Source organism: Amblyomma americanum, chromosome 4, assembly GCF_052857255.1.
Source record: "Amblyomma americanum isolate KBUSLIRL-KWMA chromosome 4, ASM5285725v1, whole genome shotgun sequence".
Classification (NCBI taxonomy): domain Eukaryota; kingdom Metazoa; phylum Arthropoda; class Arachnida; order Ixodida; family Ixodidae; genus Amblyomma; species Amblyomma americanum.
In genome coordinates, this window is record NC_135500.1 from 43153285 (window position 1) to 43179555 (window position 26271).

Sequence of the window (26271 nt, forward strand, 5' to 3'; positions counted from 1 at the left end):
CAGTCATTTGAGACGTTTCATGAATGGGACCAGCCGTTAAAACTGTGCCCAAAAGTTTTGGAAGTAATGCCTCCAACCATACAGTGCAGTTTTGCATTGCTTCTTAATAGGGGACCTGCGAAGTAGATAAGGCATGATGTCTTTATTATTTGTATGCAGAGTAAGGGACATTGTGACGCTTAAACGCCCAAAGAGGTCATCGAAATCGTAATTTTTATATTTTAATCTTCTCCAGAAATGCTCGTTTCGAGCTGATTTTGCAGCAACGTAGCAGCCATTTTAGGCAGCAGAAATGAGGTGGCATCCAGATTGGGTGCTGCCTTTCCGATTGGTTGGACATCCAATTTGAATCTTGTTCCATTATATTCGCGACATGGATCCAAAGTACTATGTCTCTGAGTACTGTAAGCTTTTTGCATGTTACAAAAACTGGAAAGAAACAGTGAAAGCGAACCAAAACAAACAAGATCAACACGAGGGGCGACACTTTCCATTCCGCTTCAGACTTTCATTAACAGTGCCGTTGTTCAAACCACACCAAGAAGGCAGCAAAAGAAAAAAAAAAAGGAACGGTCGGCACACCTTGCCCTAAAATGTCAATAGAAAGGCTGGAAAGGTGACGGGAGGCGAGGTTGGGGGGGAGGGGGGGGGGGGGGGGGGGGGGGCGACAGCCTTTCAATCCTACCAACATCAGAGAGCTTCGTTTGGTGAGTTAGTCACCCCTAGACAGGGGGGATGACGTAGTCAAAATGTGCGGTTATGGGCATCCCCGTCAAAGCAACAATTGCATGCAAGCTTCCACTGCGGGTGTGCCAGGCATGGTTGCGATTGGTGACGCCCAATCTCAGTACTGGGTGAGTGAACTGGGCAAGTGAAATGCGTTTTCGTTCAGATCTTTTTAATTTGAACTTTCAAAGTGGAATAACTTTCGTTTGCATGCTCCCATTTCAGTAATTCTTTTTGCACTGGTCTCTGGAACTCAGATGAATCCAGCTAATGATATTAATCGGCACTAAGGAAAACTAATTATTAGACAGTTTTAAAAAGTCTTAAATATTAATAGTGAACAGAGGGTACTGAGGAATACAATGTGGTCATCAGCTCAAAATGTTCACAACACGTTCAGAACTCCTCTTCAAGAAAGAAAGTTCACTACTCACTTTAGATTGTGAAGATTGTGACAGCTTAGAGGTAAAGAAAGGAATGCGCCACAGACAGCCTAACAAGGAACCCTGCCCTTTTTAGAATCAATGATGCAGCAGTCATGTTATCACAATCTCGATGCCCTGATGCGCAATCCTCTGCAAATTACCGGGGCCTCTTTGTTGCGAGGGTGTCAGGCAAGGAGACACGATCTTGCCAATGCTATTCACCGCCTGTTTACAGGAGCTATTCTGAGGCCTGAATTGGGAACAGGTAGGGATAAGAGTTACTGGAGAATACCTAAATAATCTGCGGTTTGCTGATGACATTGCCATGCTGAGCCACTCAGGAGATTAACTGCAAAGCATGATTAATGAGTTGGACAGGCAGAGCAGAATGGTGGGTCTAAAAATTGACATGCAGAAAACCAAAGTTAGTTTATGGGTTTTAAAGTCCCAAAGCAACTCAAGCTGTGAGGGACGCCGTAGTGAAAGGCTCCGGAAATTCCGACCACCTGGGGCTCTTTAATGTGCGCCGACATCGCACGGTACACGGGCCTCTACCATTTCGTCTCCATCGAAATTCGGCCGCCGCGACCGGGATCGAACCCACTTCTTTCGAGTCAGCAGCCGAGCTTCATAACCACCAAGCCACCACGGCGGCTGCAGAAAACCAAAGTAATGTTCAACAGGCCAGCAAATAAACAGCAGTTCACATTTGTCAGTGAGGTGCTGGAAGTGGTAAAGGAATACGTCTACTCAGGGCAAGTAGTGACTGCTGATCCGGTTCATGAAAGGGAAATGGTTTATAGGGTTTAACGTCCCAAAGCTACTCAGGCTATGAGGGACGCCGTAGTGATGGGCTCCGGAAATTTCGACCATCTGGGGTTCTTTAACGTGCACTGACATCGCACAGTACACAAGCCTCTAGAATTTCGCCTCCATTGAAATTCAACCGCCGTGGCCGGGATTGAACCCGCGTCTTTCGGGCCAGCAGCCGAGCGCCGTAACCACTCAGCCACCGCGGCGGCACCATGAAAGGGAAATAACTCGAAGATTAACAATGAGGTGGAGCGCATATGGCAGGTTCTCTCACATCATGAATGGCAGTTTACCAATATCCCCGAGGAGAAAAGCATACTACAGGTGTATCTTACCAGTACCTACCTATGGGGCAGAAACGTGCAGGCTAACACAAAGGGTTAAGCTCAAGTTAAGGACAGCACAGCAAGCTATGGAAAGAAAAATAATAGGTGCAACGTTAAGAGACCACAAGTGAGCAAATGCGGGTTAGTGACGTCCTAGACGAAATCAAGAGGAAGAAATGGGCTCAGGCAAGACATGTAACCGTACGGTGAACGGAATGAATTACAAGAGAAGGCAAACATAGCAGGTGATGACAGAAAGATAGGTGGGCGGATGAGATTAAGAAGTTTGCGGGCATATGGTTTGAGCAGCTGACAAAGAACAGGGTTAATTGGAGAGACACGGGAGAGGCCTTTGCCCTGCAGTGGGCGTAGTCGGGCTGATGATGTTGATGATGCCGTCCCAAGGGAATAGCAACTCGCACGTACAGCATCACGTTCCATGAAGCAGACGCATTTTACGTGCACTACCGGGCTGGACTCAAATGAGAAAATGCCTGTGTGTTGCTGTTTGTGTGTGTAGGGATACTGGTGTGTGCAGGGCTCTGTGTGCGTGTCGATGACTAACCATAATAAGGACTTCACCGCGCAGTCCTCTGCGCAAAATATTAACCAGATTTAAACACCGAAGCATCATGTTCTGAACATCGCGGATGCTCAGTGAGATTCCGGTGATACAGTACGCTGAATTACTGGCAACCAGCTCCCACAATATTAAGTGTCAGATTTTACTACATAAAAAAAAAAAATTGATGGAAAGCTGAGCGCACTGCGACTTCAGGAAAACATGGGAGTGGTTTACTGCATACTTCAAAGTCGTTTAGCAACAAAGGAAGCCGAAACCAAGGAAGGCCAAAGATCAACATCATAAGTTGACAAAAATTTTAAAAAACAAACATTCCCTTATGATTTTCTTGGTTTCGATGACTGTTGGCTAGCTTCATTTGCATACCATAACAAGCCCCACATTACCCCTGCCCTTCTATGCTGAAAGCGAATTGGGCCATGCACTACGAAGAGTAAGCTGGATATGGATTTTTATGGCGCAAGGGCATCTATGGCCAAAGAGCGCCATGGCACAAGGTATTTTCGACTTCTCAATGTGGGGTCAAAGACCCATTTCCCAAGCATTTCACATTAAATAAGCCGAGCACCAGACCAGACGAAAGCTTGTACCCATTGTATCACCGGTGGGTACCCGGCGGCACTGGGGATCGAACCCCGCGCCTCCCACATGCGAGTCGGATGCTGAACCACTTGGCCACTGCTGCGGTCTAAGAGTAAGCTCCATTCACGCATTTGTATCCCTCAACTTGTTCAATGCTTAAGTTGTGCGTGGCGTCCAGTGAACAGGGGTGCCTGCTGCTTGAAACAGCTAGCGCCCGTTCGCAGAACAACGTGTGCGATTAAATGGAACGCCAGCAGCATTTCTAAGAACTTCTACGAAGAGAAAAGCGGGCCGTGAGTACGCTCGACAATGCACCATTGATCCACAACCCTGCTTCGGTGATATTCACATTTGCAGCGGCCCTACTTGGTCCCGCTCGGCGACATCGAATAAACAAACATTATCACCGCTAGAACTTGGCGACAGCGATAGTGACCGTTTCCGCGGAAAAAGCGGAAGGAACACTAGTAATGCGGTGTCATATTTCGAGGCTACTCAATTGATCTAGTGACAAGCCCCTGCGTGTGATCACGTAAACATGACCGCGGTCTACTTTCCCGCTTACACGTGACAAGGTGTCGTTCTGCCTTTTTGTCAGGCCCGCTTCCGCACAAATGCCCGTTGAAGGATGGGACACAGGTCTTACCTCGCATACTAGCGGGCATGCGGGTTGCATCGCTGCTGTCTGACCTTCTTTCTCTAAAAAGCCGCTTTCCAAGAGAAAAACAGTTGCAGGTTCAAGGGCAAAAATCTTAAATTGAACTTAAAACCATACCACAGCAGACGCGCCGAACACGAACGAGATGAAGAGCACAACCGCACAACGGCCCCCTCTCTGCCGCGCCAAAAACCCGTATAAATAAAAAAGTCGACAAATGGACTTGGATTAACTACGGGATCGCTCTTATCTAGATTATTTTTTCACTTATATTTTGGCGTAGTCGAAAGATACTGTGTAGTACGCATTTTTTATTGCATTCGAGTTAATACCTTCGCTGAAAATTGTTGTGAAGCACATAATGCTACGATTAGGGGCAACGTCAACCACTAGGGCGGCGGTTTGCAAGGCGGGTTGTTTGATTCCATGTTTGATTCCATGCATATTCCATGTGATGTTTGATTCTATGTGCGTCATGGTGTGCATGCTGCTGCAAACCAAAATGAATGCGTTTGTAACTGCTAGGACCGAAGGCTGGACGCTCTGCCGTCGACGAAGTCGTGTTTAATCTTCTTTGTCTTAGCCGCCGCGGTGGCTCGAGCTGCTCGGCTGCTGACCCGAAAGACGCGTGTTCGATCCCGGCCGCGGTGGTCGCATTTCCATGGAGGCGAAATGCTTAATTGAGACCCGTGTACTGTGCGATGTCAGTGCACGTTAAAGACCCCCCCCCCCCCACCCCCCCCCCCTCCATGTGCTTGAAATTATCCGGAGCACTATAGTACGGCGTCCCTTATAGCGTCAGTCGCTTTGGGACATTAAACCCAATAAATTTTCTTTGTCTAGTCATGGGCCCTGTCTAGCAGCGCGTTTTTTAGCGTTTAGCATTGTTTATATTGCTAGCACTACTTTATTTCAAGTGTTTTTGTTGGGTCAGTGCGGTGATTCGTTATTCAATACCGTCGGAGTCGTTTTTTTTTTTAGGCCTGATACTGCTCGAATTCGTATTTGCGCTATCGTCGCGATTGGCTGCGTTTAATAATTAAGCATTTCAACATTATTGTTCCTGTGCAGAATGGCCCCGTGGATTGTTTTGTTCCGTTCCGGAGCCTCACACTTGCTGAAGATGACCTTTGTGGCGCGAGTTGGTGCACGTTGTTCAAAGCAACGAGACACAAGTGCATCTACCCGGCTACTCTACTTTGTGTGCTCGACCTGCGCAGAGGGACTGCAGCCTAAGATTCGCCACTGCCTTGGGTTTGCCTACCATATATGGCCTGCCACTCCATTACACTGGCGACCGCTTGTGGCTGCAAGTAGCCTGGACGCGTGGAGTCGTTGGAACGACGATGTTCTGGTCCGCGGCTACAGTGCACGACTCTCGTGGTCTTGGTGGTGGTGTTTGTGCAGGCGGTGTTAGCCTCACTGGGGTCTGTCGACCGTTGCACCGCTTTCCTTGGCAACGTGTTTGGTCTGAGAGCGAAGTTGGCCTCGCAGCTGCTTCTGCATGTAACCGGGAAGGCCGTTTTGGCTGAATTTGTACCCGGAAAATCATTCCTTTCCTTCCTACTTTCTCTGCTCGGTAGGTACTAGCTAGGTTTCAGTTACCGGTCACACGTAAAATCAGCGCACCAGCGGCCTATTTACCAACGCTCCGTTGCCTGTCAGGAAGGCTGTGCATGAAGGCCCAGGTTTAAAGTCTTGGTTTAACTCCGTGGAAGTGCGCTGTCTGCTTGCTTTTTTGTTATCGCGCATGTTGGCGGAAACACCCCCGTTGAAATTCTTGCCATGTCCTTTGGAGTGCATCACAAACTAATTGCTTTGGGCTATATATCACAAACTTGCTTGCGGCTAATAGTTGAAGAGAATTTTTTGCAGTGCACAGCTTTTGCCTGCCTGCCACGCTACCACCTGTGGAATTATGCTCCTGTGAACTGATGCATCAATGGGGGAAGTGAAAGTTGCCTTGCTGTTGCGCAGTTATGAGCGAGGTTTTACTATCCCAGCAGGGTCATCTTGTAGTGCATGGTACCCCTGCACGAGCAGAGGAGAGGCTCATCTGAGGTGACAAGGCATCCATGCAGGTGCTGCTGGGCTGCCACACCTCAGAGCTTGTAGCTGGACAGCTTTGAGGAAATGTATCCAACAGAAGCTCTACAAAAACCAAGCATTTTCAAGGATTTGCTAAGCTCTACATGACAGCGACCATCGAACTCCCGTCAACTATCTCGTTTTACGCCGCAAGTGGACCGGCTGCAGCGTCTGCTCGTGTTTGGAGATTTGGCAGTGCACTTCGATGCTCGTTATTTGAGGGTTATTTCTTTGATGACCGGTCAGCGTCACTTTGATGATTGGTGCAACTGGGATCAAGCATGAACGAATCAATCTGCATCGACTTCTAACAGAGTGGGTGTTGTTATACTATGCTACTCTTATGTTACCTAACGGCAGCATGATCAAGCTCAGTTATGCGTACCCGATGAACATGTCCTGGGTTATTACATCTTGTCTTTTCATAATTTCCAATGGCCCTGAGAGTATCTGCTGACCATTCACACCTCCAACTGCGTTGCCATTTTGTGAAACCTGTATTGAATGGGCGGCTGCAACAGTGTCTCTAATAAAAGTTTTAAATCACGAATGTCTGCATCTTTTCTGCGGTCTCTCATATTCGCTCCAGTGCAGTGCTTTAAGATGCTTCCTTTTATACATTCGATAGAGTCATCCTTAGGATTAATTGCAGCCAGCGCTATCACAGGCCCTTGAAATCCTTGAATGCCCTTGATTTTCGAAGAAAAAAAAAGATTTTTGCAGGCCCTTGCAATGAAACACCTTAAATTTGGATGCAGATTTTGACTTTCTGGAAAATTTTGGACCTGCCTGACCTAACACTTGAAAGCAAATTTCTACTCAGTGAAGATGAGTTCAAAAACGAATATAAAGAAAATACATTTTGTGCCAGGTCACTGACAAGTTCAATCTTTGACAACGTTGGTGCAGTCTGGACCAGTCACGCAGTTCAATGAAAAATGGCTTCTCATCTCCATTTTGCCTTGTGCTTCACTCCATGTAGTGCGTGTTATAATGGTATGCTTTGTGAAAAACACGAGATGCAGCCTGGCTGCTTGAATTATTCGCGTTGAGGGAAGTGCGCGAATTATTCCCAAACAATATCCACATTACTACAATGGCAGTGATGTGAATGGTGCGCCAATTGCACCAACCTGAGCCTTTCTATTACACCTGATACATGCTGCTACAAATCGATGATTTTTTGATGAAATTGCGTCATTACTACGTCCCTGAGTCGCTTTGGGACGTTAAACCCCCATAAACCAAACATTACTACGTCAGATTGGCATTGCAAGAGCCGCGACTATTTCAAGGGTGCGCAGGCTACCGCTTAACGCGCATATAGTCACGACTCTGGTTTCTTTTCTGGCTGCATGGCGGGAAAGATTACTTCCGGAATCCACTTGCTAGCTTCTTACTGCCCGGCTTGCGTACGTTTTGCACGCCTTCCTTGACGATGCTGCCAACGCCGTCCGAAATCAACCCCGCGAATGCACAAGGGAAAAAAAAAAAGATGTGCTTCGGAAGAGGCTTACATAGCGTTAAATTTTAGTCCTGCTTGATTTATCAGTCTTTAGAGCAGCACCATCATGTGTCCCCCTAGAGTAAATGTTCATGCATAATTACAGCTAAAAGCTCAATTTCTAGAACCTCGATTTAACACCGTCTTCGAATCCGAGCTTCTGGCTTGTTTGTACAGTAGAACGACGTTAATAAGAACTTTCTGTGTAGAAAGATGGTTCGTGTCAATGCGAGTTCTATCTAAATTGAACCACTTACAAAGATGGGGGTGCATACACTGACCACATCGTGCACTTGTGATCTCGAAATTGTGTCGTTGCCGGACGTCCTCTGCCACGCGATATTGAATTATAAACACACCGCGGTGTCTCATGTGAGTCACGTCAGCGTTGAGCCGGAAGACCCGGGTTCAATCCCGGCTGCTGCGGCCGCGTTTGATAGGCGCCTGTGTGACGTGCGATGTCGGTGCACGTTAAAGAGCCCCAGGTGGTTAAACTAGTCCGGAGTCCTCCAGTGAGGCTTCTCTCATGATTCACGAGTGGTTTCAGGACCTTAAACCGCAAAACTTATAACCTACAATTTGAATTAGTCGCTGCTCGAGAAAATCATCCGAACTGAGTTTCTCCATAGAAAACACTTTAAATGGACACCGACGACCAACGCGTTCATTCTTTGTTTTCCAGCAAAATTCGATTCTATGGGGGCTCTCTTTATGTATGTCGATGCTCGTCCGACAGCAGAACACGTGTTTATTGCTGAGCAAATTGCGTCTAAAGTTTTTTCCGCCACTCGATTGGAACTCGTCACACATACGGCGAAATAACTTCGTTATCACCGTTTTGAAGCGAACGGTGATGCAACCTAACCTCTCGAATCTACCCCCAAGAAACTGTCGATGCACCAGTTTATTCCCAAAGTCGGCCAGCGTTGGCTTCACTTGTATTTAATCTTTCCTGTTTTGGCCTTTTCTAGCTTATAAAACTCTGCTCTCGGTGAAAGTAGCCTCTTTGTCGTTTAAACAAGGCAACCATTTTCGTTGTCACAAAATTCGGCGCACAATTGGAAGACCGGCGCAGCGTGGAAGCAATTCGACCGTGCGCGCTATGAAAATTTCTGGAGAAGTGGAGAACGCCTAGCCTTGTGTCTGTTGCTGCCCTTTCCACTTTACTCGCCGGCGCGGCGCCAGAGCGTGCTATGTGATGCCCTCTCCACTTCGTTTTCGCGCCGCTGGCGGTGGATCGGAAGAAAGAACTAGAACTTTCTGGAAAAAGGTCTCCATGCTTGGTCAATCGGGAGCGCGCCAGGAGCGAGAATGAGAAGCAAATTGTGCAGTTAATACTGTGCGTATGTGCGTGCCTGCCTTGGCGCGAAGAACGAAGACGTGGAGCGCACCTATATATGGAAGGCGTTGACTGCTGTCAGTCAGACCGGGGCGCCGTTTAATCTTCGGAGGTGCGCGCCCGCACGCCCGCACCGCTCGCCCAGACACGGACCAGCGAGAGCGTGCGTCAGCTTGCGGGACAGCTCCGTCGTAATCCTCCGATCGTCGGATTGTCGCAGTGCCCGGTGAACAAACTGTGTTTTGTATGCTTGTCTCTCTCTTGTGTTAGTACACTTTAGGTCAAAAGCTTTTTGTTGTTTTGTAGTCTCTCTCGAGCGTTACTTTGCACGAGTTGCATTGTATTGTGAATCACTTTGCGTGTGTCCGTGCGAGTGATTAGAAAATCCTCTGTATCGTCTCTTTGCTGTATAAAGTTTGTTCTGTTTTGTGAACCTTTGTTCACGTCGTAAACGAGCAGAGCTATATTGTTTTTACCGAGGTATTCACCGAGGTATATTGTTCACCATAGGTTCACCGAGCAGTGGTTATGTGCTGCATTTGAAGAGTTCAGGCTCGGAATGAAGCTCAACTGGATTGCTGAATTAGACCTTCAAAAAGACCTGAAGGGAACAGAACCTGTGCAGTGGGTGGACCAGAAATGTAAGGGACTCCAAGAAGAGGAAGAGAGAGTAAGACAGCGTGCTCGAGGAGCCGCTGAGAAACAGAAACAAAGAAAACGTGAAGAAGAGAGAGAATGGGAAAGGATAGAGGAAGAGACCGAAAGGGCTTATGAAAGAGAGAAAGCAATCCTTCTAAGGGAGCTTGCTGAAGTTGGGCGTTTGAGGAACGCCAGGGATCGAGCCAGTGGAGCTTACTCCGGAGAGGCCGGGTGGAAGAATAACGAGTCTGATTCGTTGGCAACCACAGAAGTGGTTGTAGCCAGCTCCCCAGGCCTGTGTTTGGTTGCGGAACAGCCCGTTCCTGCAAATGAGATCGCAGAGAGAGAATACCGGACCGGAGTGTCGCTTCCTCTGGAAAGTGAGTGCAGCTACTACCTAGGTATAGTAGGCACCGGGGAGAAGGCCAACCTGACGCTTCAGTCAGAGAGATGCCGACCGAAGACGACAAAAGAAGTTGGAGCTGCAGCGCCAAATCACAGTGCTGCACGTCTGAATGTTGCAGTAGTGACCGTGAGAAGGAGCGCTCAAATCTTAAAAATTGCGAAAGCTCCGACGTGGCTGTAGCTTAGGAGAGCGCACTCAGTGAAAGACAGGAAACTGTTCCGCGGGAACCCTCGAGCAGCGAGGAGGTATTTCCCGATGAAGAAGGCGAGGAAATTTTTGCCTGTGGGGAGCCTTTTTACGACTGCACAAAGGTGACTAGCTGACAGAGGGAAATGGGGAAGGAGTACTGAGCAGAAGCGATGAGAATGAGTCTCCAATGGCCAATGAGCCGTGTTTTGAGAACGGTGCACAAGGCAAGGTCAGGAAGAGAAAGAAGAAAACATTGGACAGAAGAGAAAGTTCAGTCCGTGAAAAACAAAAATAGACTTAAACAGTGGTTTCATCACGAGGGCGTAGGTCGGATGATGCATCTGGAAATGAGCCGGGCTTGCCCAGAGGAAGAATTTGGAAGAAAGCCAACATAAAGAGAAGCGAATCGAACACCTCCGATGCAGGTGTAGTCGAGCAAGACAGGCCTCGGAGAAAAGTCAAGAAGAGGCTGGAAAGAAAGAGAACCAAGCTGAAGACAACTGAGTCAGCTAGGTACAAGCGAGGTGCACGAGCATTTCAGCAAAGTGAGAAAGAAGACAAGACGAAAGAGCCCAGCGTTCAGTAAAGACTCAGTCTGGAGTCGAAAGCGCGAAATGAATAGCGCACACCGATAAGGAAGACGCGAGAGGTGGAGCCGTCATGAGCGAACTGGCGTTACTTTTGTTCGCAAGAGACGTGCTAGCCACTGGAAAAGGAGTCGAAGTCTGGGCAGAGAACACGACAGGAGTACGAGTGGGGAGCGGAGCCAAAACCGCGTAAGGAAGAGAAGCTTCAGCAGAAGGCGGAAGAAGAGCAGAGCTCGCGACAGAAGGAAAGGCCAGAGTCACGTACGAAAGAGAATCAAAAGCGCGACCGAAAGCTTGACGGAAATAGTCATGTTCAATACTTATCTAGCCCGAATGTGAAAGTATGCCTTGCAACTGAGTACTCCTTGTTAACTGTGTTGCCGAGTTGCGACGTGCTCTGAAGTGCATTGTGACCACTGTCAAGTGTCATATATATGAAAACATATCACACTTGACAGTGTCACATATGTCATATATATGACAGCGGTTTATACGCAAATTGTTATTATGTGGAAACATCACTGTACTGATGTAATCATCTTGGCATTTTTCATCATATTTTTTGAGTGCTTATGCATTTGCGTGCGCATTTTTGTGTTTTGTGATTATTGTTGTGCAATAGTCTTAAAGTGAGGGGCAGTGTCACAATATTCGGCGCACATTCGGAAGACCGGCGCAGCGTGGAAGCAATCTAGCCAGCGCGCGCCATAGAGATTTCTGGAACAGTGGAGAAAGAACCTCGTAGAGCGCCTAGCCTTCTGTGTGCTGCTTCCCTCTGCAGTTTTACTCAACGGCGCAAGCAAGCGCCACCCGCGCCGTCATCTTCATCTTGTGGTGCCGCCTTGGCCACAAGTGTGCAAAAGATGACATTCATGGAGTGTCCTCTAAACCAACGCCTAGTGTTCCAGCCCATGCTTTATGTTCTCAGGCTTATCATGATCTTGTGTCACAGCTTGGTATGTTTGGGATGATATTGAATCTGAAAACAAAATCGAGCAATGGCTCTGAAGAAATACCCAATGCTTTTTTTTACACCGCCATGCTGAAATGCTTTCTCACTTCCGTGCCCACATTCTTTGTTCTTCTCTTTTGTCCGGGAAACTACCATCCCATTGGAGGGTGCCATGCGTTTTGCCTGCCCACAAGAAAGGTAATACCACAATTCTTGATAACTGTCGCCCCATATCGATAACCTCATCCTGCTGCAAGCTTCTTGAACACATTATAGCCAATAACATAAAAAAATATTCATGATAACGTCATATTCCGGCTTTCAAGCATGGATTTTGGGAGCGTTTTTCGACACTCACTCAACTCATATGTGTTATTCATAATTTTGCTCAGGTTCTTGACAATTCAGGCTAGGTCGAGGCTATTTTCCTTTAGCAAAGCTTCTTATTTAGTTCCGCACTGTAAACACATTCACAAATTTCAAGCAATCGGTATTCATTCTTTCTGTTTTTTTTTATCTAACCGTCGTCGATATATAAGCATCGATGATAACTGTTCTAACAAAGTTCAAGTCACTTATGGCGTCCCACAACGGAGTGTGCTTGGCCCATCATTATTCTTTATGTATATTAACGGCCTTACTGACATCATTACTATTCCTGTTCTGATCAAGTTGTTTGCGGACGATTGCGTTTTGTTTAATAAAATTACGGCTCCAGAAGATCAGCTTTTACTTAATTCTAACCTACAGAATATCAGTGATTGGTGCCATAATTGGGCAATGAAACTTAGTTCTCACAAGACAGCATTGATGCGAATCCCTAACCGTCAGTCTTTCTCTCATAGCCTCCGTACAAGACACCTTTCAGAAGTTCACGACTACAAGTACCTTGAAGTAACAGTAACGAACAATCTTAGCTGGAACCAACATATTGATCCTGTGTGCACTTCTTACTGTAATGTTTGTTGTATAAGACAAACTAAAACAAGCACCTGCTAACGTTAGATTGTTGGCATATGCCATCATGATTAGACCGAAACTAGAGTACGAGTGCGCTGTCTGGGATCCTCACAAGCAATTATCATTACGACATAGAAAGAGCCCCACGTAAAGCTGTTCGGTCTATATATCCTAAATGCCGCGCTACTGACTCACTCACAGGTCTGATGCTTCAACATCACATACCGCCCCTCCAAACCCGGCGAAAAATCCAACGGCTTAAATTTATCCTTTCACCTAAAAATAATAAGCGGTCTGTCGCTTCTGATTTGTACCTTACACCGCTAACGTTCAAGTGAACAAGGAACAGGAATAGCGAGGTGCTGGAAGCGGTAAGGGAATACGTCTACTTAGGGCAGGTAGTGACCGCAGACCCGAATCATGACAGCGAAAAAAACTAGAAGATTAAGAATCGGGTTAAGCGCACTTGGTAGGTGTGGTGTTCTCAGGTGTATCTTTTTCTATGTTGCGCGTTGGCAACCTCTTGGAACTCATTCTGTGCAAACAACATTGTGTGCCCCCCTGGCGGAGGCTATATAAGACGCTTACCTAAAATGAACGCTCTCTGGTTTTGTTCGCCGTTACCGGAGGTTGGGCTCCCTACCCGGTGTCTTCTCTTATTTTCGCGCCCTTTTTCTTCGGGCCGCGATACAACATAAAATGGCGACGAGGTAAAACTGTGTACGGCACACGCCTGCCAGCATCGCCCCGAAGCTTAGTCAACCTCAAGGATGCGAGCTCGAACTGCGTCGTCCGCTCCAGCATTCTCCGTCGCTCGCGACTTTGCGCCGGCAAGTTAGGCCTCGCAGCGCTGCCATTGTCGCCCTGTTTTGTTGACGCCTGCGATTCACTCTACGCCGGCAGTCCATGGCTGCCTTGTTCAATTGCAACCCGCCGCCGCCTCCGTTTCTTGCTACGCCGGGTCCTGCATCAGTGCCATGGAAACAGTGGAAGCTAGCGTTCCTCAACTACTTAGAGGCAATCGGTGGTGAGGACCTCACGCATCGACGCAGAAAAGCTATCCTACTGAATGCACTGGGCTTGGAGGGGCAGCGAATATATTAGTTTGGCGCCACTTACCGCGTTGGAGCTCATCAACGTGAATGTCAAGACCGAGCCCGACACCGATGTTTTCGACGAGGCACTTGCACTGCTTGACAAGCATTTCGCTACAAGCGTCAACGAACTGATGGAGCGACACCGCCTTCGGCAGCGTCGCCAACTGCCGGGTGAGCCCTTGGAAGCGTATGCCGCTGCACCACGTGAGCTCGCCGCAAGCTGCGACTTCGGTGACCAAATCGAGAAGGCCGTACGAGATCAGCTACTCGAAGGGGCAACATCGCAACAAATACCTGAGCGTCTACTTTTGGAAGGACCCAAAAAGTGCATACTGAGAAAAATGAGTTTAAAGATTTCAGTACACGCTATTTTATTTTGGGGTAGAAAAAAATTATTCAAAGTGCCCTGCTTTATAGGTCGGGCCCTCCTCTTCAACCCGACGCTGCTGTGTGGCAAATGCTTGAAGCTTTGTTTTTTTTTTTCAGCTTTAGAGATGACCATCGCCCTTGCGTTCGCTAGGGAAATACTTTTATGGGTTGCTTGCTGGACGTGCTTCATCGTCTGGACTCCGTGTTCTAGTTCCAACTTGTCACTCTCTTGATGTCACGTGTACCCTCATTAAATTCTAGTAAAGCCAAAGCTGCCGTAGTCTCCACTGTTCTTAGTGATGCAGATTAGCCCTTCGGGTGATGAACCATCATCGCAGCTCGAAGGGTCCGCGTCGGCTTTCCGCGGCAGGCTTGGGCGTTGCGAACGCCCAAGCAGGCGCTCAATTGCTGGCGATAACCCGTGCTGTGTAGGCCTCTCGCTCTCGTGGTGCGTGTTCGCTCCTTGAAGCCTCTCCTTGTCGAAGCCTTCATTGCCAGCATCTTCCGGTCCCACCACCGGCCACCCGCTGATCGGAATAAACTCACAGAAGGAAGAAAATGGAACTGATAGCAAGCGTCGAACACAACCAAAGCGGGAATAACTCCGAATCGCGCGAAAAGAACGTTGGGTGGTCACGTGATATATTTCCGCCAATCCGAGCTCCTATTTCGGTATGCGATTCACTCTGCAGTCGTTGTAGCCAGAAATAGGCTTTTATTTGCAGTTTTTCGTTAGTGTCCTTGAGTATTCTCAATAAAGGTCTTCCGTGACTAAAAAGCGCGTGAAACAAACTTTCTAACAAACTTCCTAACATGCGTGCTTCATCATGAACTAATCACGCGCGGAACATGTACACATTTCTTATTGTGTAAATGGTTTGTGTATATTACCTCTCTCTTATCTTCTCTTCCTGTCCACTCACTTCTTTCATTTCATTTCTCCATTCTGCCTGCTACCCTTAATTCAGCTGGCCCAGCTCAGATGCTTCAGCATCGATGGCAGATGCCGGGGCTGGCAAAAATCTTATCGTTCCTTTTTATTATTATTTTAATAAACCACCAGTACTACTAATAACTTGGACATTCACTGCGCGTTCAGTTTTTTGCTCGCACTGTGGCCGCGTCTTGAGAAGCCCGTTCATAGACGCTTTCGATGGTAAATGCGTGCCACCGCTTCGTGAAAAGAAATAATTTCTTCTTTTCTACTGCTCAGATAACAACTAAACTTTGTCAGAATATTCTTCATTAAACCAGCAGTTCAGAAAACAACTAAAACTTAAAAACAATTTTTTTTCTGAAAATCGGTATTTCAGCCCGGCATCCCCCCTAAATGAGTTTACGGGGATAGGGTGGCCGCAGATGGCACAGGACAGGGTAATCAGAGAGACATGGCAGAGGCCTTTGCCCTGCAGTGGGCGTAGTCAGTATGATGCCCGGCAGTGCGCGTAGTTACTGCTGTTCTTTCGAACTTTTGAAATCATTTTGAACATGCATACTTACACTTCATTTTGTACTTGTACATTTCACGCAAATTGTCTTTGAGCATTTTTACTTTAGTGATGTAAAATAACCAACGAACCTGTTTTTTTGCGTGTGTGTGTGTGTGTGTGTGTGTGTGTGTGTGTGTGTGTGTGTGTGTGTGTGTGTGTGTGTGTGTGTGTGTGTGTGTGTGTGTGTGTGTGTGTGTGCGTGTGTGTGTGTGTGTGTGTGTGTGTGTGCGCGCGTGCGTGCATGCTTATCTGTATATGTAGGTTTTATGATCTGCTGTGCCTATGTAAAAAGGGGGTGAGAGCTTGTCAAGCTGCTGCTCAGCAGCATTTTTTCTTTCACCTCCCCATGTTTTGAAAAAGAAACATTAATTAAACCGTACTCGTATGATGATGATAAAAATTTTGAACGCGAGAGCGTTAAAGCTCCCGTTATTCAGGAAATCCCCCGTTGTCGATATCGTCGGCGCCGATGGCGTAGTGAACGGAAAAGCAGGTGCCCCAGTGACACCTAGGTCACGTGACGTTGTCATGTCATCAGAACCTGCCCATCGTAAAAAGTGGGAACCTGCACAATGGGGTGTGAGTAACCTGCCCGCCGTGACAGGTGGCAATTAAATTAATGATTGGTCGCAAGAGGTTGCTCGGCAAAAGCAACCGGGGTCTCACAAGCTCCTCCGGCGGCTGAGTTTGAAACAACCACCTGCAGGGTCACTTAACCGCTGCTGCACTATATGAATGTTAAATCGAGAATCACCAATCCTCTTTAAATGTTCATGTAGGCAGAACCTAGGCGACAGAAAAGCAGTACCTGCCCGGGAAGGGTCTCTAATGCTATCGCATTGTACCGTGAAGGCTGGGGTAAGTATCATGTGAAGCTGAAAGAAAAAGCAGTGTCCGTCTCTGCGAAGTGGTCCACAAAGAGGGCCCCAGGTCGCTGAAGGGCCCATTAACGCTATTGCATCACGCTCTTAAGGTGGAGCTTGTGTCCCCTCAAGTTATTCCTTTTTGGTCTTATTCATACAGGGCTTATGAGTGCGCAGGCATGTCGAAGTCGATCCACCTGCTTATACAATTATATATATATATATATATATATATATATATATATATATATATATATATATATATATATATATATATATATATATATATATATATATATATATAAAGTCATAAGTTAATTGGAATCCCCCAAGGTGGAGCGACATTTGTAATAAGGAAATAATTGCTCACTGACATCCACCTACCTGAGCGTAGCCACTCGGCTACAAAAGAAAGCTGTACAGCTTTCTCAGAAACTTCGTAAAGAAAAATTCGTCCTGGTCCGGGGTTCGAACCCGAGACCACCGCTACACCGGAGCAGTCGCTCTACCAACTGAGCTAAACGGGACGGCAAGCTTATGGTAGGGCGAGAGCGAATTGATCAATAACTCGAAGTGAGAGCGCTGTTGGTCAAATATTTAGGGGAATCCCCCGAGGTGGAGTAGATTTGTAATAAGGATTTACTCATTCACATCCAGCCGAGCGCAGCCATACGGCTACAAAAGAAAGCTATACAGAACTTCATAGCTAAAAAATTCGGCCTGGGCCGGGGTTCGAGCCCGTGACCACCGCTACACCGGAGCAGTCGCTCTACCAACTGAGCTAACCGGGATGACAAGCGGGTTCGATCCCGGCCGCGGTGGTCGAATTTCGATGGAGGCGAAATTCTAGAGGCCCGTGTACTGTGCGATGACAGTGCACGTTAAAGAACCCCAAGTGATCGAAATTTTCAGAGCCCTTCACTACGGTGTCCCTCATAGCCTGAGTCGCTTTGGGACGTTAAGCCTTATTAACTAAACTAAACTATATTGTTACGTGGTACAAGACGGGACCGACGCAAGAACGCCCCGGGCACAGCAGACAGGTCAAGAGCACAGGGCCCGCACAGAGCACAACACAGAGCACCCAAGCACGGAGCACGCGCACCTCCGAGACACTTCGTTCACCTCGCCTTCACCAAGAATATCCGTTGCACGGGCCCCGGTCGCAAAAAAACCGTCTCTGTGTAGATTAGGACGTGGCAACGGATGGCGAGAGGTAGAGCTTGATGCGAGAGACGTGAACAACGTCACGCTGAGGTGCATGGGAGGTGGTCTCCGGGAAGGCAGGGGTGATCTCGTAGGTGACAGCGGTGACCTGGCGGAGCACACGGTATGGGCCAACATACCGTGTGCTCCGCCCCCGGGACCCTTGAGGATGGCGTGCTCTGTCTCGTCCGCCTGGTAGAAGGAGAAGTCGCATAGACCGTCTTCGGGTAGCTCGGACACCAGCTTCTGGCTCATTTTGGCGTTGAGGACGCAGATCAGGGAGTCGTACGGCATGGGCTTCACTGGTATGGGCCAACATACCGGGACAGAAGTTTTTCGCAAAGCCCGACGCGGCCTGATGGCGACCAAAGCAAGATGAGGGCTCCAGGGGATGTTAAAACTGATACTGGAGTTAAATAACTTCGAGTTTAATGGCCAGCACTACGTGCAAAGAAGTGGAACGTCAATGGGAACCAAAATTGGACCAAATTACGCTAATATATTCATGGCTGTGCTTGAGACGAAATTCCTCAACAACTCTCCTTTTAAACCAATATTTTACAGAAGATTCATCGATGACATATTTATGGTCTGGACACATGCTGAAGAAAAACTCACTAAGTTTATTTCGGACTTCAACAGCACTCATCATAACATCTCGTTTTCCTCGTCGCATTCAGCCTCGACAATGAATTTTCTTGACGTTCAGGTGACCATCACGAAGAACAAACTTGAGACAGCAGTCTACAGAAAACCCACAGACCGACACCAGTACCTACACTACCAGAGCAGTCACACTCGCCATTGTAAAACATCCATCGCTTACAGTCAGTCCCTACGTTTCCGTAGGATTTGCTCTAAAGAAGGCGACTTTGAATCAAACTGTGAGCAACTCCGTGTGGACCTAGTACGACAGAGGCACCCATTGTCAGTCATCGACGATTCAGTCAAGAAAGCTTCAAAGCATGACCGGCGCGAGCTCATAAATGGCAAAAAGCAGCCACGCCCGGACTATCAAAACAATCTGGTCCTTACCCATTCGGCTTCAATGCCCAATGCCACAACATCCTTCAACAGAGTGAAAAGATGAAAGAAGTTATCCCTGATCCTCCACGTGTTGTGTATAGGCGCGCAAGGAACATCCGGGATATGATAACATCGCGCCATGCAATAAACCTAGGTGCAAACTTTGTCCGATGATGACAACAACAGCTAGTGCTAAAAGCACAGTGTCATCCTCCTCATTTCAGGTAAAAGGTAACTTTTCATGCGACAGCGCTAATGTTGTCTACCTCCTGGAATGTGGCACCTGTAAAGCTCAGTACGTAGGGCAAACAGTTACACCGTTCAGAATTCGCATCAACAACCACAGATCACATGTGCGGACACAGCCAAATCTCCCACTTGCAAAACACATCAACAACCTTGGGCACCCATTCGATAACTTTACAGCTATTGTACTCCAATCAGGGTTCAAAACAAGTTATGACCGCGAGAGCTGTGAATCGTACCTGATTCACAAATTTAACACAGTCTCGAGCGGCATTAACGAAACACTAGGCCGGCTATCATGCTTACACGCTCAATAGATTTAACAAATAGTTATCCCAGAGTCCTAGAATAATAATTATCCCAAACTATTCCAAATAATTATCCCAGACTCAAAGAACGGGCGGCAGCATGCATAACAAGCATAGCTTCCGACGTGTTTTCCTTTTTTCACTTGCATTGTCCCCATTTTTTTTCACTTGCATTGTCCCACATTTACTGCTATTTTCTTTCCCCTTTTTATTATTATTATTCTAATCTTGTATTGTGGCGCATTGTATTATATTTTCACCCATTTGCTGTTATCCCCCCTCATTTTTTTGCTGTCATGTCGGTCTTCGCTTCATATATTGATGAACTGCCGTGGTGACCATTACATTGTTTACTCTGAATGGTCATTTGTCTTGCGGTAGATTGTACTTGCGACTGATTGCAGTTCGTTGCTGGTGTTGGATTTATTGTTAGCCTCGTCTTTTTTCTGTGTCTGTATGTGTGTGTACCGAGTGCCCGTCTAAGGATTGATTGGGAACTTGTATTTTTTTGTATTTCTCTCGTGTTGCCACAACCCTGATCTGAATGGATATTTCCAAGTCTTGTGCAATGGCTCTTTTCTTTCCTAATTTTCATTCTTTTTTCTTATTCTTTTTCTCTTTGTTTTTCTCTTCTTTTTTATTTTTTAAGAGGCCTCGTTGACATTCCTCTTTATCCCCCTTCCTTTCCCTCCTTCCCCCCTAGCAGTTCCTCGGGAATGTTGCCTTCTGCATATACAGGGATCAAGTCCTTCACGCTTGTCACCAATATGCGCCCTTCACGCCTTGCCAAGGCAGCCCTGAGGTGGTGGAAAAGAATCCACCCCCCCCCCCCCCCCCCCTTTTTTATGTCCTATTTTGTATTCTCTCGTGTTGCCACCACCATTCTCTGAATGCATATTACCAAGCCTTGTACAATGGCTCTTCTTTCCTTTTTTCGCTACTTTCTTTCTTTTTTTCTTCTTTCGTCTTTTTTTTTATTAGAGGCCTCGTTTGCATTCCTCTTTACTCCCCCTCCTCCTCCCCCCCCCCCCCCCCCCCTTACCAGTTCCTCTGGAATGTAGCTTCCTCCTTGTACAGGGGTCGAGCCCGTCACGCTTGTCACCAAAATGCTGCGAGGAGCGACACCTCGAGGGCCTTTCCAAGGCAGCCCTGAGGTGGTGGGAAAGAATCTCCCCCTTTGTTATATTTTTATTTTCTTAATCTTTTTAGTTTTTATCTCAATCTTTTTTTCTGAACTCGTGCTTTGCTGTAAACTTTGTACCACGCGGACGCTCTCTAAAAGCTGCGTGTTTCAGACGCTGTACTACACTCGAAAAAGGCTGGTCCTCCAGCCGAAACGTCGTGAAATAAATCCTGCTGTTTCTTCAATTTTTGGTGATTATATATATATATATATATATATATATATATATATATATATATATATATATATATATATATATATATATATATATATATATATATATATATATATATATATATTGTCACGGAGTTCTCACGGAGAGACGCTTCAACAGCTGGAGTCGGCAAGAGGAGACGGTAATGGCGGCCGATCCACGATAGCACGATCGCAACCTCATCGTCTTCGCGGACAGCTTGCGCCACCTGGCAACACTAGGTGGCATTATTCCCCCCTCCGGAAAAGAAGGGCATCGCAGTGGGGCCGCCAGCAGCGTAGGCGCGCTAAGGTTCGAGGAAAACGGAGCACACACAGAGTCACAACGGAGGGCCGCTAAGCCGTTATCGGGCATAGTACGGCTTAAGCCGCACAACGTGCACAATGTCAGAGCTGTTGGGCTGTCGACGTCTCGGTTGCGCGGCACCGTCGGGAACCACTTCATAGGTAACATCACTGATACGCCGTAGCACTTTATAGGGGCCAAAGTACCGGCAGAGTAGTTTCTCGGACAAGCCCTGGCGGCGGACAGGTGTCCACACCCAAACTTGTTCACCGGGATTGTAGTCGACCTGTCGGTGTCGAAGGTTGTAACGGCGCGCATCAGTGCCCTGCTGCTGGCCGATGTGTACGCGGGCAAGCTGACGGGCTTCTTCAGCGCGTTGGGCAATTTCATGAACATCGGGTGCGAGTTGGTCGTCATCGAGGCATGGTAGCATCGCGTCAAGCATGCTCTGGACTTCACGTCCATATACAAGACGAAAGGGAGTAAAGCGTGTAGTCTCCTGGAGGGCCGTGTTGTACGCAAATGTGACGTACGGTAGCACCTCATCCCAAGTTTTGTGCTGAACGTCTACGTACATTGACAGCATGTCCGCAATGGTCTTGTTTAAGCGTTCGGTTAGCCCATTGCTCTGCGGATGATAAGCTGTGGTCTTGCGATGGCTAGTGCAGCTCAACGTAAATATATGGTCGATTAGCTGCGCTGTAAACGCTGTGCCTCTGTCGGTAATAACGCACGAAGGGGCTCCGTGCCGCAAGACGATGTTTTGCATGAAAAAGTCGGCGACCTCTGAAGCTGTGGCACAGGGTATCGCCTTGGTCTCGGCGTAGCGAGTCAAATAGTCAGTAGCGACTATGATCCACTTGTTTCCTGAGAGCGACAACGGAAAAGGACCGAGAAGGTCCATGCCTATTTGATCGAACGGAGAGCGGGGTGTAGTAACGGGCTTGAGAAAACCCGCCGGTTTAAGCGGTGGCGTCTTCCGGCGCTGGCATTCACGGCAGCTTTTTACGTACCTTTGGACATCGTCCGAGAGTCCGGGCCAGTAGTACATGTTGCGTATCCTGGCGAGCGTCCGGGAAAAACCCAGATGGCCTGAAGTGGGCTCGTCGTGGCATGCCAATAAAATGTCGGCGCGAAGATCGGCCGGAAGTACCAGAAGGTAAGCTCTTTCTTGGCCTCTCGAGTTCTTCTTGTATAAGATACCTTCGCGCAAACAGAAAGAGCCGAGACGTCGAGCGAAGTGTCGTGGTAGAGGCATGGCGTGACCTTCAAGGTTGTCAATCAGCGGTCGGAGGTCCGTGTCAGCCCGCTGCCGGGCTATTATGTCCGATGCATTAAGTATACCGAGGAAACCGCTGTCGTCGTCGATTTCGGGACCGGAAGAGTCGAGTGGTGCACGCGACAGCGTGTCGGCGTCTTCGTGTTTACGGCCCGACTTATATACGATGGTAATGTCGAATTCTTGGAGCCGTAAACTCCAGCGGGCCAATCGTCCAGACGGGTCTCGCAAATTAGCCAGCCAGCATAGGCAGTGGTGGTCGGTTACGACTTTGAATGCGCGGCCGTAAAGGTAAGGGCGAAATTTCATGGTGGCCCATACGACAGCAAGGCATTCCTTCTCTGACGTAGAGTAATTGCGTTCGGCGCGGGAGAGAGTACGGCTAGCATAGGCTATAACTCTCTCAATGCCCTCTTGGTGTTGGACAAGGACAGCTCCAAGACCGATATTGCTGGCGTCGGTGTGGATCTCGGTGTCGGCCTCTTCGTCGAAGTGTGCAAGAACGGGAGATGTCTGAAGGCGTTGGCGGAGCGAAGAGAAAGCCGTCTCTTGGTCTATTGTCCAAACGAAGGAGGTGTTGCTCCTGGTGAGGCGCGTCAACGGCTCTGCAATCTTTGCGAAGTCCGCAATAAACCGTCGGTAATATGCACAGAGACCCAGAAAACGCTGGACAGCTTTCTTGTCAGTCGGAGTAGGAAAATTGGCGACGGCGGCTGTCTTGTCGGGGTCGGGTCGAACTCCGTCGGCGCTCACAACGTGACCGAGGAACCTGAGCTCTGTGTAACCGAAGTGGCACTTCTGGGGCTTCAGCGTAAGGTCAGCGGAATGGAGGGCTCTGAGGACAGTTCGCAGGCGCACGAGATGCTGTTCAAAAGTTTCTGAAAAAACGACAACGTCGTCCAGGTATACAAGACAACTTTGCCACTTGAGGCCGGTGAGGACAGTGTCCATCATCCGTTGAAACGTCGCTGGCGCAGAGCACAAGCCAAAAGGCAGCACTTTGAATTCATAGAGGCCATCTGGTGTAACGAAGGCAGTTTTTTCGCGGTCCCGTTCGTCCACTTCAATTTGCCAATAACCGCTCTTCAGGTCAATGGATGAAAAGTACTTAGCACGCCGTAATCTGTCCAGGGAGTCATCAATGCGGGGCAACGGGTAGACGTCCTTTTTAGTCACATTGTTTAATTTACGGTAGTCCACGCAGAATCGAAGTGTTCCATCCTTCTTTTTAACAAGGACAACAGGCGAAGACCACGGGCTTTGGGAAGGTTGAACTACACCGTCGTCAATCATCTCCTGAACTTGCTTTTGGATTACTTCCCGTTCTTTGGCGGAAACACGATAAGGCTGCTGGCGGATAGGGCGAGCGTCGTCATACGTAATGATCCGGTGTTGCGTTAGGGGCGTTTGACGAACTTTCGACGAAGAAGCGAAACACTGTTTATGCTCCAATAGCAAGCGCTCTAAGGCCAGGCGCTTTCCTTCGGGGAGGTTGCAGTTGATGTCGACATTCGGAACAGATTGGTCGTCAGTAGCGCGCGATGATTGGTCGTCAGGGGCCGCTGCCGCGAACGCAAAGCAGACCGGAACATCCACAACCGCTTCAGCGGTAGCGATCGCAGTTCCAGAGAAAAGGTGCCGGTGCTCTGGAGAAAAATTTGTAACAAGGATCGCAGACCGGCCAGCGCGAATTGTTAGTAAGCTTCGAGCGGCGCAGATGCCTTGAGTCAGGAGGAGCGAATGATTAGCCTCGGCGACTGCTTCAGCGTCGTGCAACTCAGCACAGGCGACTTCAATCAAAACACTGCTACGGGGCGGAAGTGTGACGCTGTCGGCGAAAACGCGAAGTGCGGCACTGCGTTGGCAGGAGTTGTCGAGTTCGGCGGCTTGCTCTGTGGAAAACATGACGATTCGGTTGCGCAGATCGATAATTGCTCCATACTCCCGCAGAAAGTCGATGCCGAGGATTAGGTCCCGAGAACACTCGCCCAGGACGATGCAGCTGACGACGAACGTGGACTTGCTGATCTGAACGCGAGCAGTGCACATACCCTTGGGCGTAACCAGATGACCGCCGGCAGTTCGAAGGTGCGCGCCAGGCCAAGGGGTAATCACTTTTTTCAGAATGGTCGCCAGTTGTCCACTTAAGATCGAATAATCGGCCCCGGTATCAACTAATGCGCTTACTCTGCGACCATCGATAAGAACGGGTATTTCTAAAGAAACGCGGTTTTTTAACTCTGGTGATGGCGTCGGCGGGTTTTTGTCGGATTGTAGCGGCGACGACGGGAGGTCTTCAGCACAGCGCCCCCCAGCGACCTCGCCCCCGAAGGTCGCGGGTTTCAGTTTTCCCGACGAGGACTTGGCGATCGGCCCGGTGCCGCTCGCGAGAAGCCGGGAGGTGTCGGGGAAGAGCGCCTCGGTGAGGGTGAGCGCGACTGCCGCTGCACTCGGGATGGATTTCGCTGGTCCGCAAGGAATTCTTCAATTTCAGGGGGTCGTTCACCTTGACGGGGTCTCGGTGAGTCGGTGCGGAAGCCTTGGATGCCGATGCGTCGGTAATAACAATTTCGATAAAGATGACCTGGCTCTCCGCAGTGAAAACAGAGCGGTCGTCGGTTAGGTGTACGCCAAACGTCGGCCTTTCGGAGGGGTGCTCGACGATCCTCGAAGTACTGCACCGGTTGCACAGAGGGCCGCGGGGCTTGAGGCGTGGCGTGAATTGGTGGCGGCGAAGCGGGAGCCGGACGCCTTGCAACTTCGGCGTACGTCGGACGGTGGTAGTCCCCAGGCAGAGGTGGTACGTCGACCACAGGAACAGGGCCCCGGAACGCCTGTTGCACCTCCTCTCGTACAAGAGCGGAGATGGAACCGAGCGCAGGCTGCGACGGGCTACAAAATTTGTGAAGCTCCTCACGCACGATTGTGCGAATAAGTTCCCGCAAATCATCAGGATGCTGTCCGGTGGTGGCAAACGATGATGTGACTGCAGCAGCATGCACGGGCCGGTCGTAACTGGCGCAACGCTGTTGCAGGACCTTCTCCATCGTTGTGGCTTCCGAAAGAAATGCAGCAACTGTAGATGGTGGGCTGCGCACGAGGCCTGCGAACAGCTGCTCTTTGACGCCTCTCATTAAGTGCCGAAGTTTCTTCTCTTCAGGCATGGCAGGATCAGCTCTCCTGAAGAGCCGCGTCATGTCCTCGACGTACATTTGTACGCTTTCGTTCGGTAGCTGGACGCGGGACTGGATTGCCCGCTCCGCTCTTTCGCGGCGATCCGCGCTGGTGTAGGCCTCCAGCAGGCGACGGCGAAACTCTCGCCAGGAAGTTAGAACTTCCTCACGGTTCTCAAACCACGTGCGGGCGCCATCCTCTAGGCTAAAGTAGACGTTTCTTAGTTTCGCGGCGTCGTCCCACTGGTTATAAGCAGCCACACGCTCGAAGTGAAGGAACCAGTCCTCCACGTCTTCGAAAAGGTCCCCGTGGAAGGCCTTGGGAACCCGCGGGGTCTGCAAGGTATAGTGGGCAGGTGTAGCACCGGCAGCTTGCGTGAGAATACCGGTGGCTGGCATCATGACTGTCGCGAGTGGTCCAAGCTCCGGTGAAAGTCCCTGCAGCCTCCGGCTGAAGCGGTGTACCGGGGTGTCAATCGGCGCAGGGCTGGCGGCACGGCTCCCTGGAGGGGTTTCTTGCATGGGATACTCGTACCCAGCACCTCCACCAAATTGTCACGGAGTTCTCACGGAGAGACGCTTCAACAGCTGGAGTCGGCAAGAGGAGACGGTAATGGCGGCCGATCCACGATAGCACGATCGCAACCTCATCGTCTTCGCGGACAGCTTGCGCCACCTGGCAACACTAGGTGGCAATATATATATATATATATATATATATATATATATATATATATATATATATATATATATAT

The 26271-nt window shown here is 48.7% G+C and overlaps 1 protein-coding gene across 7 annotated transcripts in view; it reads right to left on the reverse strand.

Moving 5' to 3' along the window:
• The window catches only part of LOC144127912 (uncharacterized), an 89919-nt gene that overhangs the window by 44681 nt on the left and 18967 nt on the right, over nt 1-26271 (reverse strand). For 2 of the 7 annotated variants that reach the window (XR_013313615.1, XR_013313616.1), the window contains exon 1: nt 4102-4294. The exons of 1 other annotated variant lie outside the window; for it this stretch is intronic. Coding sequence is in view for 1 of the 6 variants with exons in the window: in XM_077660899.1 (XP_077517025.1) it covers nt 4102-4120 (19 nt within the window). In the remaining 5 variants the exon portion in view is untranslated. Of the gene's footprint in view, nt 1-4101; nt 4314-26271 lie in introns of those variants that run through there. 4 more of the 7 variants (XM_077660899.1, XM_077660900.1, XM_077660902.1 and 1 more) reach the window with 4 other exon arrangements.